This window comes from Macaca thibetana, chromosome 3, assembly GCF_024542745.1.
Source record: "Macaca thibetana thibetana isolate TM-01 chromosome 3, ASM2454274v1, whole genome shotgun sequence".
NCBI lineage: Eukaryota > Metazoa > Chordata > Mammalia > Primates > Cercopithecidae > Macaca > Macaca thibetana.
In genome coordinates, this window is record NC_065580.1 from 17,329,213 (window position 1) to 17,346,985 (window position 17,773).

Sequence of the window (17,773 nt, forward strand, 5' to 3'; positions counted from 1 at the left end):
CAGACACAGGAGGTGGACCAGAAAGGTGGAAGGACAGAAGGGACTGGGGAGGGACAGGCAGAAGGGGGAACCAGAAGACACAAGGGTTATAGAGGCCAGAGTTCTGACAAGGTCAAATTCTAAGCAAGACCAGCTAGAGAGAGACTGAGAAATGTTTATTGGGTTTGGGAAGCATGTTGCCGACGTCACCTTGAGGGATCAGTTTCTCCTGTGAGACCTAAAGAGGCTTGCTACCTCCAGTCTCCTCAGAATGCCAGGGCCACCTGGCTCCTGAGGCACCAGATAGCCTAGAGCAGAGGTGTTGAGCTGCAGGCTCCAAGGGAGGAAGGGGGTGGAGGGGCAGACCCTCCCCGCTCACCTCCTCTGTCCCCACAGTGTACTGCTGCTGCTGCTTGGCCAACGTTTCACTGCCTGGCATCGGGGGCACCATTCCTGAGTCCAAGCCTTTCTTCTACGTGAACGTGGCCGACATCGAGAGCCTGGAGGTAGAGGTGTCCTATGTGGCCTGTGAGTACGGGGCCCTCCCCTCATCTTGCCCTCAGGTCCCAGCCCTGCTCCTGCCAGACGCGGGGCTCCTGGGAGCCTTGCTTCCCAGTGGGGTCGGGTGGGTTCCCGCCTCTCTAACCCCGGGTTCCACAGGCACCACAGAGAAGATCTTTGAGGAGAAGCGGGAGCTGTATGACGTCTACGTGGATAACCAGAATGTGAAGACACACCACGACCACCTGCAGCCGCTGCTGAAGATCAACAGCGCTGACAGGGAGAAGTACCGCCGGCTCAATGAGCAGAGGTAGCGGCAGCTACGGGGAGAACCGGGGCTCCACCCTCCTCAGGGCAGCTCCAGCATGGGGTCTCTGCAAAGCCTGTCTTCTGTCCCTTCCCTGACGCATTTCTGCCAGTCTCCATGCTGCCTGGGATGGAGATGGAAACGAAGGGAAGCCCTGCAGTGGAAGAGGCCAGGCTCCCTGTATGCTGCCCTGATAGGAGGGGAGTAGATCCATGGTGCTGGTTTCTTTCTTCTCATGGACTTTGGAATCTGAGCACCTTGACTGAGCACCTTCATTGTGTTGGTCGCTGTATTAGAAGCTTGCTTATATGTATCTGATGTCATTCTCAATAATCTGGTGATCCTATGAAATAAATGTTGTCATCATCCCCCACTGATAGACAACTAGGAAAGATTGTTACTTGCCTAAGATTACCAGGGGCAGAACTGGCCCTGGACCCCAGGAATTTTGAGTCCAAACCCTGTTGATCCCTTTCCTGGCTGGTGCTGCTTCCTGGGAGGTGGTGGCCCATTGAAGATGCCTGGCTGAGGCCTCACCTGTGACTGGGGTCCTGGTACCTGCACCAGAGTCTCATGGTTCTCTCCTTCCCAACAGGCAGATGCTGTTGTACTCCCAGGAGGTAGAAGAAGACTACAACCCTTGTGAAGAGGACCTCTTCGTGCTGTGAGTCCTGGGGCCGTGGGCGTGGGGTCTCCCTGAGGATCCCTTCAGCACTGAGTGACCTGCATCCCTCCCATGTCACTCACTGCAGACCAGGGATGCCCTTTATTGCTGCCAAGGGCACTTAGAGCCAGGCTCCTTACAGAGGCAAACCTGAGCCCTGAAATGCCATTGGGGGAACCCAGAGGACTTACGGAAAGAAGCAGGGCCCTTAAGAGAAAACAGGAGTCTTAGTGTTTCTTTTCTTGTTGGGCTTTTACATCAAGGATGTCCACTGCATAGAAGCTGTCTGTCCCTCAGGATTCAGGGACTTCTCCTTTCCATTGCCTCCTTTGAATAGAGTAGTTCCTTGCACTGAGTATTATGGGATAATCTGAAATTTTAATTCTTGAATCAAATGAAATCTCTTTGCCCCGTAGGGGTAGGAACCAGGGCCTTTCCACCTCACAGCACTGACTTCATTCCTAGACAGCTGGGTGCAGTAGCCTTCTGTGCTGTGAACTGAATTCTCCCAGCTTCCTCTTTGGTCTTCCAGGGCTGAGGTTGTGGTTTGATGTTGAAAACTTAATGTGGGCATTTCTACAAAGGTGTAGCATCTTGATTCTAATAGTGGACTTCCTAAAACCTACATCCTGTTTAGGTGGAAAGTATCTGAGACTTGAGCACAGCCACAGTCTCATCCAGTATGACATGTACCACTGTGTCTGAAATTCCTGAGCACCCAGGGCCACTTCAGGTACCGGGCACTTTGCAGACCTGAGAGCTGTATGGGGCTGGACTGTCTAGTCTAACTAGACAGCGCTGTCCTGAACGGGGCTTGTTTGTTCATAAAGCACTCTAAAGCAGTGACTTTTAAATCTTGATCTGTGCATCTCACTCCTCCCAAAGAGTCATCAAGGGAGAGCAAACACCCAAGGGTAATGTTGGCTCATGTTCATTTTGTTGGTGGTGTTGAATTTTTGCTTCCTCCTATGACTAAGCAGAAAGAGAAAAGCAGTGTGTGGGGGCCTCTTCTCAGGCTGTGTTTAAACCCCGGTCACTTCCCTCAACAGGAAAATGGATTTTGACAGGCCATCTTGTTTAGAGATTTCCCTAATCACACCATAATTAATGCCAAAAGGTTTCTTTGCTAACTTTAGTAGCACTTGAATAATTGTTTAACTTTTACTCTTTTCTTGTTTTAAGATACCTGCGAATCCACTGAAAAGTACATTAAACAACAGTATAGTTTTGGTTCCCCATATGTGGATTATCTAGTGAGTTTTTTTTTTCCCCCTTCCTTTCCTGTGTCTTGTCTTCTAAATGCAGATTTTTCCTAGAACAAAACAACCGGATATTTCAGACTTTGTTGGAGGTGTCTGCCAGTCAAGACAAAACTCTGACAGCAGAGCATGCCCGGGGCATGGGCCTAGACCCCCAAGGAGACCGGAGCTTTCTCCTGGACCTGCTAGAGGCCTATGGCATTGATGTCATGCTAGTCATCGACAACCCCTGTTGCCCGTAGGAGGAGCCAACAGGACTGGGAGCCGCTTCATGTGGGATGTCAGCAGCCTGGAGTTCACCCCAGGCCCCCAGAGGGCCTCATTTTTTATTAAGTTGACACGAAGGAATATTGTTTATACTTTCCAACAAACATAATTTTTGCAATTTCCTTTCTGCCCTTTTCCCTAGAGATAAGGTGAGATCGCCTTGGTTTAGTGTCCTGCCATGTTAGGATATTGGAATCTGCCACTTTCTTCCAGAGCTGCTGGTCCTTTGGGCTTGGTCATAGGAGTTGTATCACTAGGAGTGGGCTGAGCTCTGGAAATATTGGGATGGACTGTTCAGAAAGTTTGTGCGGTCTTTGTCCCTTGACGTATTTGAGAATAAGACAACCATCTGTCCCTTGTGGCCTTAAGATGTTCATCTGCCTAAAGGCAGAAACTAAACTGGATGATCTTTTAAAGTTTTTAGTAGCTCTAGGAGTCTTGGGATCAAATCCCTTTTCTTGTTCACTGGGGCAACTTTATGTCTTCTCTGTTTACTTGAGTAGGGACCACAAAGAAGGAAAAAAGGATGTTTCTGACACCAAATGTGAGCTTATCTTACGGTCAGAATGACAGAGGTTGCTTATCAGTGAGCTGAAAACTAAAATTGTAGATTGAAGCCTTGAAACCTTCCTCAAAGTAACTTCATGGTGGCCATGCAATGTAATGTTCCTCTTTCTCTAAACCCCTCCTCTTGGGATGAATTGGTGAACTGTTAAGGGCCAGTGCTGGCCTTGGAGCTTGCAAGCAAATTAATTTTCCAATTTAGTCTCTTAAGGGTTCAATATGCTCTTGGAGTAAGGGGTATTTTTAAAGGCTGAAGTTTGGGCTGCTGGAGGATAGAGCAGTTGAAGTTCGAATAGGATGGAGAAGTCACTCTCCATCTGGACATGAGTTCTCTGGAGGCATTAGCAGTAGCAACTCTGGATCAACACAGATTTTCTGGATTCCGAAATCTAGCAAGGATCTGAGCTGGTTAACTCAGAGGGTGGAGCATGATGCTAACAAGACCGTTCATCATTTTGGACCCCTCACAAACACACTTTTCTTTAGCAGAGGTGACATTCCTTAGGCTAAATCTTTGGATCCAGGGACATAACAGATTTGTTGAGAGAAAATGTGGCAGTGCCTTCACCCAGGACAGTGGTCAGGAAGCCCCGAGCATCACTGATGGATTTAACCATTCTCTTCTGAAGTGCTCTGCTCTAGGCTGGGTCCCATTTTCACCTGCCTGTCCTCTGATTGGCTTTTGCAGGAGGGCAGCTTACGTGTTTGTCAACCAGTTAGAAAGCCAGTTCCTGTGGGTTGAGTTTAGGCCTTCTTGGCCATGATTGAGAATTTTGACTTGGGATACTGGGTTGCTGGTGACAAATAATGTCTTCCTCTTCCCCCTTCCCGCCTGGCTCGATTATGGGAATAGCCGTCAGTGCATCTATGTCTGTGACCAAGACCCAGCCAGACTAACGTACACAGCAGAGAGAAATAACATTCAAATGGTGGGTCACACATCTCGTCTCAAGATAAGGTGCTTAGGGTTCACTGCTTTATTCAAAAGTATTTTCACTGTAGCTCCTACATATGGAATATCAAAACTGAAGAAATTCACACATGGACATGCAAATAGACATTGATTAATCAAGGTAGCATCTTTATGTAAATATATAAATAAGTTTGGGCATTGAAATGTAAACTGTACAGCTAATACACTTCTCCTCTGCAGTGTTGGTTGCTGTCATTTCAGTAATGTAGATGTTTACAAAAGAAAAAAACATCCGTGTTTCGAGGTTGAAGGCTCATCTTTTTTTCCCCTTTACACACAACCTCTCCTCTTGCCTCTCAAGGGTCGAGGGGTCCTTTCTAACTTAAGGCTAATGGTTACTTTTCATGGTATCCTGAGGTTCAGGGTGTTTTAAGCTGGGGGTAGGTGGTTAGAGGCAGGAGCAGGAGTGAAAGGAAAGATCTGATTCTCCTAGAGGACACAGGAAGACCTTTTTCTGGAATTAGGGAATCTGCCAGGAGGAGCTGTTTTAGGCACTTCTGCTCCGAGCCTTCTATATGCAAACACTCTGCGGGTTTAACTGCAAGCTCAGAAGTGCTGGTGTAAACATAGCAGGGTGAGAATGAAGTTCCTGCATTTTCCTGTGAATGGTGAGTCAGGGCTTCTGGGTTCCCTTAACTTTGTGCTTGTCTCGGTAGCTTTCTGTCTCAGTCCACCCTCCCACTCATGCAGAGGGTCAGGGTATGGGTGGCCACAAAGGAGAATGTGCCAGTGAGGCAGTGAAATATTTTCTGAGAAACCATCTGCTTTTGTTCAGAAGAAAGTGCTGAACATCGTTCACAGACTTCTAGGTCTGTAAGCTCTTTAGGGGCGGGCATTATGATTACCACTGGCCTCCTGGAGGAGGGTTGGAAACTTGTGGTGTGATACCTTCTGCCACTATCTCCTGCTGGGCCTCAGCCCTGGCCTGCCTGAGCAGGCCTAGTTCTCCTGTGAAGCTTTCAGCCTGATCTCATGCCACACTGTGAAACGAAACATGTGCCAGTTGAGAAATAACTGCTGACCTGAGACGCTGGCTGGGCTGCCCTGTTGTTCCTAAGTCAGAAGAAATTCCAGGTGGGAGGAGAATTCAGGTTTGGGGCTTGTTGGTGTCCATGTAAAATATGACAAAGGCCTGTTCAAGGGGGTGTTTTCAATTCTGTGGGCTCAGCAGATGATACTACTCAGCCTTTGGGAAAATGTCCAGTTGGCTCCTGGCTTAGGACTCTCCACAAGGAGTTCCAAATGGTAGGGCTTATCCCCTACCAGAATAAAAGTATGGCCCAAATTATGTGTTTAGAATTTGCTTGGGCTTTAAACACGAAACATTCTCTATGCCTGGTAGAGACAATTCCAGTGTCAGTGTCCCACCTGGGACCTCTACAGTCCTCAGTAAATTATGATTGCAATGAATTAGAAGGCTTTTGTCTTCCATATCCATCATCCATTATAGCATCTGTGTCTCCATCTGGTTGGGGGAGGGAAGCTGAAATCATTGATGTATCAATAGAAGTAATTTAGTTTAGGAACTTGCATCTATAACTTACCTTGTTTTGTTCCACTTTAAAGTCAAGACAAGAAAGTTAAGCTAGCACACAGGTGCACATGCTTCCAGATGCCACATGTGAACATTTGTTGATCATGTAACTACCGATGAGACTTTAGCTAGAAGATAAATTAAATCTTAGCTAAATCATTGTTTTTCATTCTGGTGGCTATAAGGATGAATTTGCTCTCAGTCTTGATACATTGAAAGCCCTTCAAACACAATAAAAGATGAAATCACTCACCTTTAAACTGAGGCCTTCAGGGAAGCTTTTGTAAAGGGCAGTAATGAATTAGGCTTTCAGTTGTAGGACATCAACCCTCCGAGAAGAGGCAGAGACCCGAGGGACCATTTATTTCCCTCTGAAACTGCACAGCCCGGGGAATGGATTGAGATGCTTTCTCCAGTCCCTGTACAGGTCATCCTTGCAGAGGTAGAGGAGGAGTGGGCAGGTGGATGAATAAACAGGATAATGCTCAGCTTGGCAGTGAACTTGCCTTAGTGTGATGACAGTTCTAACATGGGCAAGAAAATCAGATTGGGGACCAATATGCCAGGCATAGGCTTTTATCTCCCTAATAGATCCCAAGCTAGTAGGCTTGGATTCTGCCAAATGGCCATCCCTCCTGTCTTCTCCCCTGTACCTTGTAGTTATACCGAGGTGAGAATCATGCTGACCCCAGTCCCGTCCCCTCTCATTTCAGGAAAACCCTTTTCTGATTCAGGTAGGGGGAGAGGAGGAGTTAAGGGCTCCGTTTACTCCCAAGTCATGGATTTTTAATATTCCATTTTTATTACTAATATACCTCTGTTCCTAGAAGCTACTGGAGTCTTGAGTGTTGTGGGAAAAGGCTAACTGTGAATTAAGTTAATGTTTTTCTTATAAGAAATGGAAGTTTATTTTTTTATTGATATTACTATGTGATAAACTGAGTATGCATATACTGAAATGGAAGGAAATTTTAAAACTATTATTCTAGAAGAAATGGGCAGTTTTGTAATTTGGTGGTGGCTGAGACCCCATAGAAGTTTTACTTTGTAAATAATTTGGAGAGTGAATAAGGAGATTGTGCTATGAAATCTTGACATGCTCTTTAGGAGGTAGACTTGACAGTCCTAGGAAGGTTGACATAAAAATACCAACCTTAAGTAAAGCTCTAGTACAAAAAAGGGTAAATGTCATCATTCTTATTTTTAGGCCTCTTTCTTGAGAGAGGTGGGAGTGGGAGGTAGTGTTATAACTGGCACTTTAATTCGTTTTTGGAACTAGAATTTAGGGGCAGTTGGATGAAATTGCAAATTTTGAAGGGGAATAAGAATTTTCTAGTGCTCTATAAAGAAATGGAGAAAAAAGCCTTGCTTTCATCTTTTTAGAATTTATTCTTGATTTTTAGCACACTGTGGGGCTTTTAGAGCTAATATGATCTAAATTCAGAAAATTTAATTTTCATAGCAGGCCAGGTGTGAATTACTTATGTTTGCTATAGAATGCTTATTTAGACTAATAATAAATTTACTTTGCTGTCTAAGGCTAGTCAGAGAATGTGGGGATGAGGCAGGATGTTTTCAATTAGCCAGAGATGATCCACAAAGTGAACAGTCCACACAGAGGTCACTGAGTTGGATGGTTGCAAATATATTGACATTAGAGTGAAAACTCCTTCCTTTGGGTAAACCAAAGAAAGATACAGTATATTGAAAAATTTTAAGATGGTGTTATACAAAAAAAAAAATTTGGGTCTAACGTGTCCATGAAGACTGTCAAGTGAAGAATGGTGGAGATTCTGGGCGTTTGAGCAGCCAGCCTAGATGAGTGACTTCAGGGACAGAGAGCAGAGGAAAGCAAAATGAATTTCCTTTATTTACCCAAAGTTTGTTGACTGAATTTTTGTATAGGTCTGGGAAAATAAGCCTAAACAAATAGTTGTACCCTTAGAAAAACTGTTTCCCCATTTCTTTCTGAGTTAGAATCAGCATAGCCTGCCTGTCGCCTTAAATGTAAAAATCCTATTTTGATTAATACCCTCAGCCTAAGAGTTACAGCAATACAAGAGACTGAATCTATTTTTGTTTCGGGTCTTTACCTCATATTATGAAATTAGTAAGACACTTCATAAATTTTGCCCTGAACACTGATGTGCCCAGGTATGCCGTGCTCTCTGTTTCCAGTGGTGGTAATTTTAAGGCCTAAAGAAAGCTGGGGTTAATCCTGAAGCTAAGAGTAAATGTTTCTTGCATTGATTTTGTTCTGTGGTACAAATAACATCTATGAATATCATATCTGTATATATATGAACCAAGTTGCGTGCAGAGAGGTTGATATAACTATATTTACAGAAAATGATTTTTACAATTAAAGTTCACATTTTAACATGAACACGTGTGCTGCAGTCCCTTCTCCAGTCCGAGAAAAGTGGTTTGTGGTAGGAAGGAATGGTGGCCCACCCCATGAGCAGAGCCCATGGGGGCTGAACCTGACTTCACTTACAGTGACGATGGAGGAGATTGGGGAGCTGCTACCTGTCCTTCTGGAAGCCACGGTCTGGACAGACTTTCTCCAGGTAATGGGAAACAAAGTTGGGAATGACTATGCCACCCAGAAGAGACAGGGCTGTGTACCCTTAATTACATCAGGAAACTTCTGGAATCCCAGAGACCACCACCCTTTTACTTTACATACTCTCTTATCAAAGTTAAGTTTAAAATTGTATGTGTATATATATATATTTGGTGTATGTGTATATTCTAAACTTTTATTTCATTTTTAACCTTTTGGGGAGTTAGAGTATGTATTTAGAACCAATATAGGGTACATTGCTATCACTGGCTCTGTAAATCAAATGGCCTGGATTCAAAGCCAGGTTCCTATTTTCTGAGCTATGTAACCATATATTATTACAGGCTGAGTATCCCTTATTCAGAATGCTTGGGACTTAGAAGTATTTTCAGATTTCAGATGTTTTAGGATTTTAGAATCTTTGCATTATAAATCCAAACCCCAAAATGTTCCACTGGGCACTTCCTTTAAGCATCATGGTGGCACTCAAAAAGTTTTGGAGTTTGGAGGATTTCAGATTTCACCTTTTCAGATTAGGGATGCTCAACCTGTACCTACTTCCTAGGGTTATTGCGAGAACCGATGCATCAGTTACATATGTGAAGCACTGGCACTTAGGAAATATAACTGCATCCAAATATGTGCAAAGCAGCTGTGAGGGAAAGGAAAAAAGCTTTATAAACTTCATCTTAAACTCTATCTTACAGAAAGCAACTATGGTTTTTGTTTGTTTTTTTTTGAGATGGAGTCTTGCTCTGTCACCCAGGCTGGAGTGCAGTGGTGTGATCCCAGCTCACTGCAACCTCTGCCTCCCGGGTTCAAGTGATTCTCCTGCCTCAGCCTCCAGAGTAGCTGGGACTACAGGCGCCTGCCACCACACCCAGCTAATTTTTGCATTTTTAGTAGAGACGGGATTTCACCATGTTGGCGAGGCTGGTCTCGAACTCCTGACCTCAGGTGATCCACCCGCCTTGGCCTCCTAAAGTGCTGGGATTAATCTTTGCATCTGAGTGAAATTAATCTGTCAAAAAGTTTGTACTAAACGGAATCACCTGGGAAGGATGGCTAGCTTCCCGATGCAGATTCCTGGGCCCCATCCCCAAATTGGGTTATTAGGTTCTCCTCTAGATAGCTCAGCATTCCAGCTTTGCCTGACAAGCCTCACTCAGGTCACGCTCTTTTAGTTGCACTGTTAAACGTCCTCCATGCAGGCTTTATGGGGAAGGACAAGGCAAAGAACAAAGCAGTCAACAATAAGGAAACCAAGCCCTCACAGGAAAGAGCCTGAATCAAGGAAACAAGGCATCTTTATATTTAAAAATGAATAGGGTTCTAAAGTGGCTTCCATATCCTTCCTCAGTTATATGTACCATTATGATTAGAACCATAACATGAGCACACAAACACACACTGGTAGCCTATCAGAGAAGAAAGCCAGATTCTGCACTGGTCCTTGGAACTGTTACAGAACCACGATATGCTAAATGAATCTCGGCTCAGGTGAAAACTTTTGTTTTCATATACCACAGCATCCTTCCTCCCTACCTGTGGGTGGTATGGGATGAGTGATCTTTATGCTGATGTTTGGAACCATCTGTTACGTTTTTGCTAAAAGCAGAACTTTTACCACCCTAAAGAATACAGTGTGAAATAAGAAAGCCTTCCTTTTTGTGATCTTCATTCATGGACTTTTCATAGCTGTTCTGTAATCTACTCAAGCATTGGTCTCTCTCCCATCTCCATGGGATGTGGGGGCCTGGTGTATGTACTCTGTCTTAAAAGGGATCTGCCTGAGAGAGAGCCTGCAGCTAAGGCCTGCCAGCTCTGCTTCCTCCCCTTCCCCCTGGCAATCCTCCCTCATTGATCTTCCTGTGGTGCACTGCCCCCTAGAGTGTGAGAACCTCAGGGGCACTGAACAAAGGAAAATGTCTGCGGTAGTAAAAACGGTGCTAATGACTGGCTGGCAAAGCCCTGGCAAATCAGGTGGATTTTAGTTCTCTGCTTTCAACAGACTAAAGGAGAATCTAATCAAGTTGTTAGTTGATAGATCATCATTAATAATTCTTGATGATAGGGCACTGTGATCTTTGTCGAAATTCCAAAGGAATTCAAAGAACTGTACGACATTGCTAACATAATTCTGTTCCATAGAATTTATGTGCTTACATCTATAAAGAAATGAAACAAGGAATACAGCTGAGGTTGAACCCCATCTCAGCTGTAAATCACATTCATGTATTCTTGGATAAATGAACTAATTAGGATAAAGAACATTCTAATAAAACAACTTTTAATCATCAAAGAATTATATTAATACCGTTTTCATTATATACCAATAATTATGATAACATTTGTTCTGGACTGAGATAAACACTTAAAGCAAGAACTAAAAAAAACTTATTTCCATTTATATTTTTTGTTGACAAGATAATGGAGTGAATGATTAAAAGATGGCAGGCATAATAGATTACATTCTGATAGGATTCTTGGCTGAAAAGTAGTATAGAAATACAGAAGGAGAAAAGCCAATTTGAAATGTTCAACTACTAAAGAACTAGCTCATTTATTTTTATAAATGAATGAAGGGTGTCAAATTGTTACGATATTTAAATTGTACTGGATATGTTTAAAATAGTGATGTAACAGTTTTTATTTTAGAATACCAATATTTACACGACACCAGCAAATACATACTTTGTCAACTATTTAACTTCCCATGAAAAATTTTAGATGTCAACTTAGATGGGTGAGGGGAATACATGATTTTCCAAAATACTTCTGGGGGGCACGTGAGCAGAATACTTTGTGGACCACTGCTTTAAAACACTATTTCTCCAAGTACGGTTGAGGGACAACTTATAGAATCACCTGGGAAGGGCAGCTGACTTTTTAAAAATGCATATTCCTGGACCCCATCCCCAAATTGGGTTATTAGGTTTGGGGTAGACCCCAAATAAATCAATTTTCAACATGTACCCCAGATGGCTCTCATGCAAACCATTTAGGAAGCACTACTTAAAAAAATTAAAACTAGCAATTTACAGTATTGTAGCCATGGCTGAAGAGGGAACCAACCTCGCCTACATTTCTGGACTGAGGATACAACTGAATTAAAAGCTAAACAGGAGCCGGAGCTCACAAAACAGCAGCACCCGTGAAGGAGCCTAGAAATAGGAAAAGGTCGCCAGGGAAGGAATGCACTTTCCTGGAATTCCTAGCACGGTCAAAGAACAGAAATGGAAGGGCGTAGGCAGGCTAAGCCCACTGTGGGCTCTCCACTGTGGTTGCATTTGGAAGAAAACAAGAAAGTCCTTTTCCATCTTGAACCAGCCTGAGGAAAGTTCGTGTTTAGGAGCGCTGACCGTCACACCAAAATAAAACATGCACTAATGGAAGCGGATTGCAAAGCAGGTGACAGAGCACGCTTTGGGAAGCACTGCTGGAGTGGGGGCAGAGGGGTACTTGCCATGAAAATGCCCTGGGGCCCCTCTGACGACACTGTTGGGATGGTTGAGGCACCTGTTCTTTTGGTCCCACCGGTGGCCTAAAGTGTGGTCTCAGAGCGCTTGTCTTCTGCTGCTCACTGGGTGGGGCTTGCGAGCATCTGTTCTCTCTTCCTAGGATCACAGAAGAACTGCAGCTTCCTGGGGAGCAGTTTCACCTCCACAGGCATCGCTTCATACTCCTCACTGTCAATGCTAAAAGAGCCCCCTGCTCCCTGGGGTGAAGAGAATATTCAGAACAGCTCAAACCCACATCAGTGGCCTACTGGAGTTGGGGTCTCACAACAGCACCAGAACAAGTTCATTACGGAAAACAACATCCTGTCTTGAGGATTACCCTAACGTTCTTTTACAAAAACATTCAGTGCCTACTCTGTGATGGCACAGTGCTGGTTCTGGAAACATCCTAATTCTACCATCCATGAAAAAGGATTTATTTTCTTTTTTTAGCCCCTATCTCCTCCCAGAGTATTTTGGGATTTGAACAACATGGTTATAATTTTGAAATATGTATTAAAAGGCAAGGGTCCTGCAACGTCTTAAGGAACTCATAAACATAGTCCTTCTATATTATGCTAATCCTTCTCAAATAAAAATAGAGAAAGACAGCTAATTCTCTTATGACAAGCTATTATATCTGCTGGATCATTTTCATTATTCTCTACGACTTGCTTAGCTTGATATACCTAAGGTATACGAACATTAATATCATTACAGAGTCTATGAAACGCTTCCATAACTCATGCATTTAATTCAATATTTATATCGAAACTGTGATGCCAGTCACTATGGGGATACCTTCTCTTTACCTATAGTCTTGTCTGAATACAGTAATATAATGGCCACATGTCTTCAAAGGCTATCTGAAGAGCCTCTTTTCCGAATTGCCAATTGAATAACCTCCCAATTCCAGATTCTATTTCCATATTTTTCACTTATATAGGTTATTCTAAGCATGGCATTTTGTAATACAGAAAAATTCAGTGTTGAACTGAAAACTGCTTCCAGACCCTTTATATAAAATGTTAAAGTAAAAGCAACTATTAACATTTGCCAGCTAGACAATTCTCTGTCTTAATGTAGTCACCTTCTGCACTATTTACATATGGAAAAATAAAAGGAGACCTAAAAACCACTTTAGGGAAGAACCTTGGCTTGAAAACGATGGGAGTCTTCAAGAGTCCAACTCTAAATCCGTGACTCCGAAGGGGATTCTGCCATCCTTTTCGGCTCCCCGCTAATATGACCCAGAGCCTGGCAAAATGCTTGGCACACAGTACGTGCCTAAGTGTGTGGGTTAGCTAACAGAGAGGAAGGATGGGACACAGCAGAGGGGCAGGCCGACGACGAACGAATCAAATGCTGTGGATCTTCCGACCCCTTCCCAACTCACCTCGGGGACAAGCAAGGTGCACCGGCTGGCTTGGAGACACTCCGTGCCCTCAGCGTGCAGCTTGGGGTTTCTCACTTTTCGACTTCTGTGGGCACAGGAAAAAGCAAGCTTAAGAGCAGTGATGGCAACTGCATTAGGTTGCAACAACGTAGCAACTTCTTTCCCCCTTTTTATGAGGTTACATAAGTGGACAGATGGTCTATTAAGCCACAGAGTTCTGTAAATAATTTTTCCACAATGATTCTTGCTTAGCATTGTGATACATTCTAGACTGAATGTAGAGAACTGTGCATGAAGTTATGACTTTCTCCGAAATGCTCTTAATTTGATTTAAAAATTGATTGATTTAAAAATAATCATTCCGGCCGGGCGCAGTGGCTCAAGCCTGTAATCCCAGCACTTTGGGAGGCCGAGACGGGCGGATCACTAGGTCAGGAGATCGAGACCATCCTGGCTAACACGGCGAAACCCCGTCTCTACTAAAAACACAAAAAATTAGCCGGGCGAGGTGGCGGCGCCTGTGGTCCCAGCTACTCGGGAGTCTGAGGCAGGAGAATGGCGGGAACCCGGGAGGCGGAGCTTGCAGTGAGCTGAGATCTGGCCACTGCACTCCAGCCTGGGTGACAGAGCGAGACTCCGTCTCAAAAAAAATAATAATAATAATAATAATCATTCCACATGTAACTAATTCTTAGACTGTTAGTCTCAAATTTAAAAATTAGAATGAAATTCAATTCTTTAGGAAAAGTACTAAACTTCTGGTATTTGGTACTTCTTGTGATTTATTACTTGAAGGAGAAAATAGTTTTACTTTAATGTAGATATTTTTATGTATATGAACAACTAGTCTTAGAAGTTCTCTGATAACCCTTCCTATCTGTGGGTCCCACTCCTGTGGATTCAAGCAACCGAAGATAGAAAATACCTATTTTTGCAACTGTACTGAATATGTACAGACTCTCATCCCCTAGAGAATACAGTATAGCAACTATCCACATAGCATTTACATTGTATTGGGTATTATAAGTAATCTAGAGATGATTTAATGTCCACAGGGAGGATGTGCATACGTCTGTGCAAATACCCTGCCACTATACAGAAGGGACTTGAGAATCTGGATTTTGGTATCTGAGGGAGGTCCTGGAACCAATCCCCCAAGGATACTGTGGGATGACTGTATTTATAACACAGTCTATTTGGCATACAATATCTACCCTTGAGTAAGTACTATGGAGTAAAATTTCCAGCGCATATTCAGACACACACTCCACCTCATGCAGATATATCCTTTAGGCAGTGGAAGTACAGTAAAAGCTAATCCAGGTAAACTAGTCCATTATTTATCATTCATTAACAACAGTAATTCTACGAAATGTATCAGAGTTTTCTAATGCAACTTCACAATGTTCTCTTCAGGTATCCAGAGGAAACAGACATTACTTGATTTCACTTCCTGTAGAGAACAGAAGGACACTGTGGCTGCCACTGATGCTAACAATGCAGAACATAGTGGCTTCGCCTAACCTTAGCAATAGAATTGGGGTCTCTATTTCTGGATCCCAGTATCATAAAGGAGATTTGAATATTGCTGGTCTCGCTGGCCAGACTGTCAATGAAGATTGTGTGATTTCTGGACATTCCGTAGAAGGAACAGGATTTTCCCTTCTTTTTCCTATAGATACAGCAAGAAAATCAAAGGCTGCAGAATCAGCTATTCAGTCTCTGAAGAATTTATGCCAAAGGCAAGAACAACAAACTTATGTGCCTGTGTAGATAATGAAGTAGCCATGGAGACCAGGCCGCTGCAACAGAAATGTGTGATCCCTAAGTGGGCACGAGAGGGAGCTCTGAGACAAAGCACAGAAAAGCAGAGCTGAGCAAATTACCAGTTGGCATGGGAACACACCAGCTCCTCAGATGCTCTGAAGGAGGATTTATAGTGTTCTTAACCAATACAATTCTGGCAGAGGTAGGACTTAACAAATCACAGGACTTGGAAGGGTATTCTGTGTTGGAAAGGGAAAAAGGCCTGGGAAATGCCCAAGGTACTCAATACCTTTTCGAGTTCTCTATGAAGGCCCTGGGAATAGGAGGACATGGTGAACTGACATAAACAGTAATGGATACTGTGAAGTGCTTCACAATATAAAAAGACTTGACACACATTCTCTTACTCAAGGCTGAACGCCGGTCCTGAGATCGGCAGAGACGATTGTGTTATTTCATTCTGTAGACAGGGAAAGGATTCAGACGCTAAATGATCCGAGTCATGACGTCGGGTAAGTGGCAGAATCAAAATTTGCATTCAGCTCTTTGACCCTGAAACCAAAGTTCTTGATGCTGTGTCATGCTCCATTGAATTCTTTGGTTTCAATTGAAAAACAAAGACTGCTCTTACATTCTGATCCCCACAAAATGAACAGTGATGGCCAGCACAGGAGAGGGGCACTATACATGTCAGCCCCTAGGAAACAAAGAACATCGAAATTCCCAAACAAGACAAGGCTTTGGCTGGATCTCTGTCTTAGACTTCATGGGGCACTCTGAATAGTAAAATCTGAGAAAATCACAAGCCTCATTTCCTATGAACCCCAGTCCACTTACCCTATAGTTATAAAGTCTCCTTTGCTGATGGTGTCAGGTTCAATGCAGATATTCAGAAAATCTTCTTTGCTCTAAAAAGGTTAAGAACACTAACGTCATTACTCTTAAAATTTGGCTAATGCAGCCTGTTGTCATCCTCAGCTTTGATGGTTCATAGTTTGAAGCTGTGTACAAATAGGGGGCTCTACTTGTAGTGATTTAATTCTGAACCTATTCTCAGCCTTTTTTTTTTTTTTTTTTTTTCCCACTAAGAGCTTTACTGAGGTATAATTTATAGAAAATTCATCTCCATTGCTTGGCTTTTTTTTTACTACATAAGCAAACAGAAAACTCAGAGTGGGAGGTTCTGGACGTTCTGTCACTCACTAGTAATTATTAACTGTTCTAGTCTCTAGGATTACTTCCCTTGCAGGCCAAGCTTTCAGCCCATCCCAGCAATCTCAGTGTTCACTGTACATCAGCTTCACATCACAGCATAGAATCAGCTGCTTGGTGTGGAGAGCCCAGGTGCCTGTGCTCCTTTAAATGCTCTACATACAAATTTGGTATGCAACCAGAGTTGAAAAATAGCAATCCATTTATTCTATGATAATGTTTAAAAACTTTCCATTTCCAGCCACAGAAAGCTCTGGATGATTTGAGCTATGACAAAATGGCTATAGAACAGACTTGATTCTTGGACCACTTCCCATAACTTGCTACCAGTCAGTGACTAGCCACACAAACCTAGCCCTCTGTAAATGAATCCCACAACTTCTATGTCAGCTTCAAATAGAGGTCTTGTTTCTTTGGGGGTACATTCAAAATCATCAGGCCCAGGATAACCCACAGGCCTCTGAGAGCCTTAAAGCCTTTGCCTAAGATTAAAGGGTAACAAAGAACAACTAACTCTCAACTAAGAATTACAAAACATAAAGTGGATGACTTTGAAAGTTCACCTTTTATTCAGCTACTTGCTGAGTACCAATCATGCACCATGAACCCACGGAGCTTGGGTTACACCAGTGAACAAAATGCACATGAATTTCTGCCTACAAAGAACTTACTTTCTACTGTAGAGACTGGAGGGAATAGATAGATCATAGTAAAAGAGTAAATTATAAACTGTGTTAGAAGGATACCACAAGTATTTCAGAGCATATTAGAAAAAAGGAACAAAGAAGCAGAGCGAGGAACATGAGGTGGCGCTGATGGCAGTGGCTGCATTATAAAAGGGGGTTCCATGGAGAAGCCTTGGAAAAGAGACCTGAAGGAGATGAGGGAGTCAGCGATGTGGACATCCAGAGCAGTGGTTCTCAAAGTTTAGCAAGTGTCACTGGAGAGCAGGTAACACTCAGACTCTGGTTTTTCTTTGTCAACTAAAAAATAAATTTTTGGCCAGGTGCAGTGGCTCACACCTGTGATCCCAGCACTTTGGGAGGCCAAGGCAGGTGGATCACCTGAGGTCAGGAGTTCCAGACCAGCCTGGCCAACGCGGTGAAACCCCGTCTCTACTAAAAGTACAAATATTAGCCGGGTATGGTGGCAGGTGCCTGTAATCCCAGCTACTAGGGAGGCTGAGGCAGGAGAATCGCTAGAACCTGGGAGGCGGAGATTGCAGTGAGCCAATATCGCGCCATTGTACTCCAGCCTGGGTGCCAAGAGTGAAACTCCGTCTCA

At 43.5% G+C, this 17,773-nt stretch overlaps 2 protein-coding genes across 6 annotated transcripts in view; one reads left to right on the top strand and one right to left on the bottom strand.

The window, feature by feature from the left end:
• The window catches only part of DENND11 (DENN domain containing 11), an 85,481-nt gene extending 75,117 nt beyond the window's left edge, over positions 1–10,364 (top strand). For 2 of the 3 annotated variants that reach the window (XM_050782258.1, XM_050782257.1), the window contains 4 exons: positions 376–507; positions 640–790; positions 1,383–1,451; positions 2,757–4,764. In XM_050782258.1, coding sequence (XP_050638215.1) covers positions 376–507; positions 640–790; positions 1,383–1,451; positions 2,757–2,952 — 548 coding nt within the window. In that variant the 3' untranslated portion in view covers positions 2,953–4,764. Of the gene's footprint in view, positions 1–375; positions 508–639; positions 791–1,382; positions 1,452–2,756; positions 4,765–8,547 lie in introns of those variants that run through there. The other variant, XM_050782260.1, reaches the window with a different exon arrangement.
• Positions 10,365–11,143: 779 nt separating this feature from the next.
• Positions 11,144–17,773, bottom strand: part of AGK (acylglycerol kinase) — a 985,672-nt gene continuing 979,042 nt past the window's right edge. For 2 of the 3 annotated variants that reach the window (XM_050782262.1, XM_050782261.1), the window contains 3 exons: positions 16,115–16,185; positions 13,511–13,595; positions 11,144–12,332 (listed from right to left, as the gene is read on the bottom strand). In XM_050782262.1, the coding sequence (XP_050638219.1) occupies positions 12,195–12,332; positions 13,511–13,595; positions 16,115–16,185 (294 nt within the window). In that variant the 3' untranslated portion in view covers positions 11,144–12,194. The remainder of the gene's footprint in view (positions 12,333–13,510; positions 13,596–16,114; positions 16,186–17,773) is intronic. The other variant, XM_050782263.1, reaches the window with a different exon arrangement.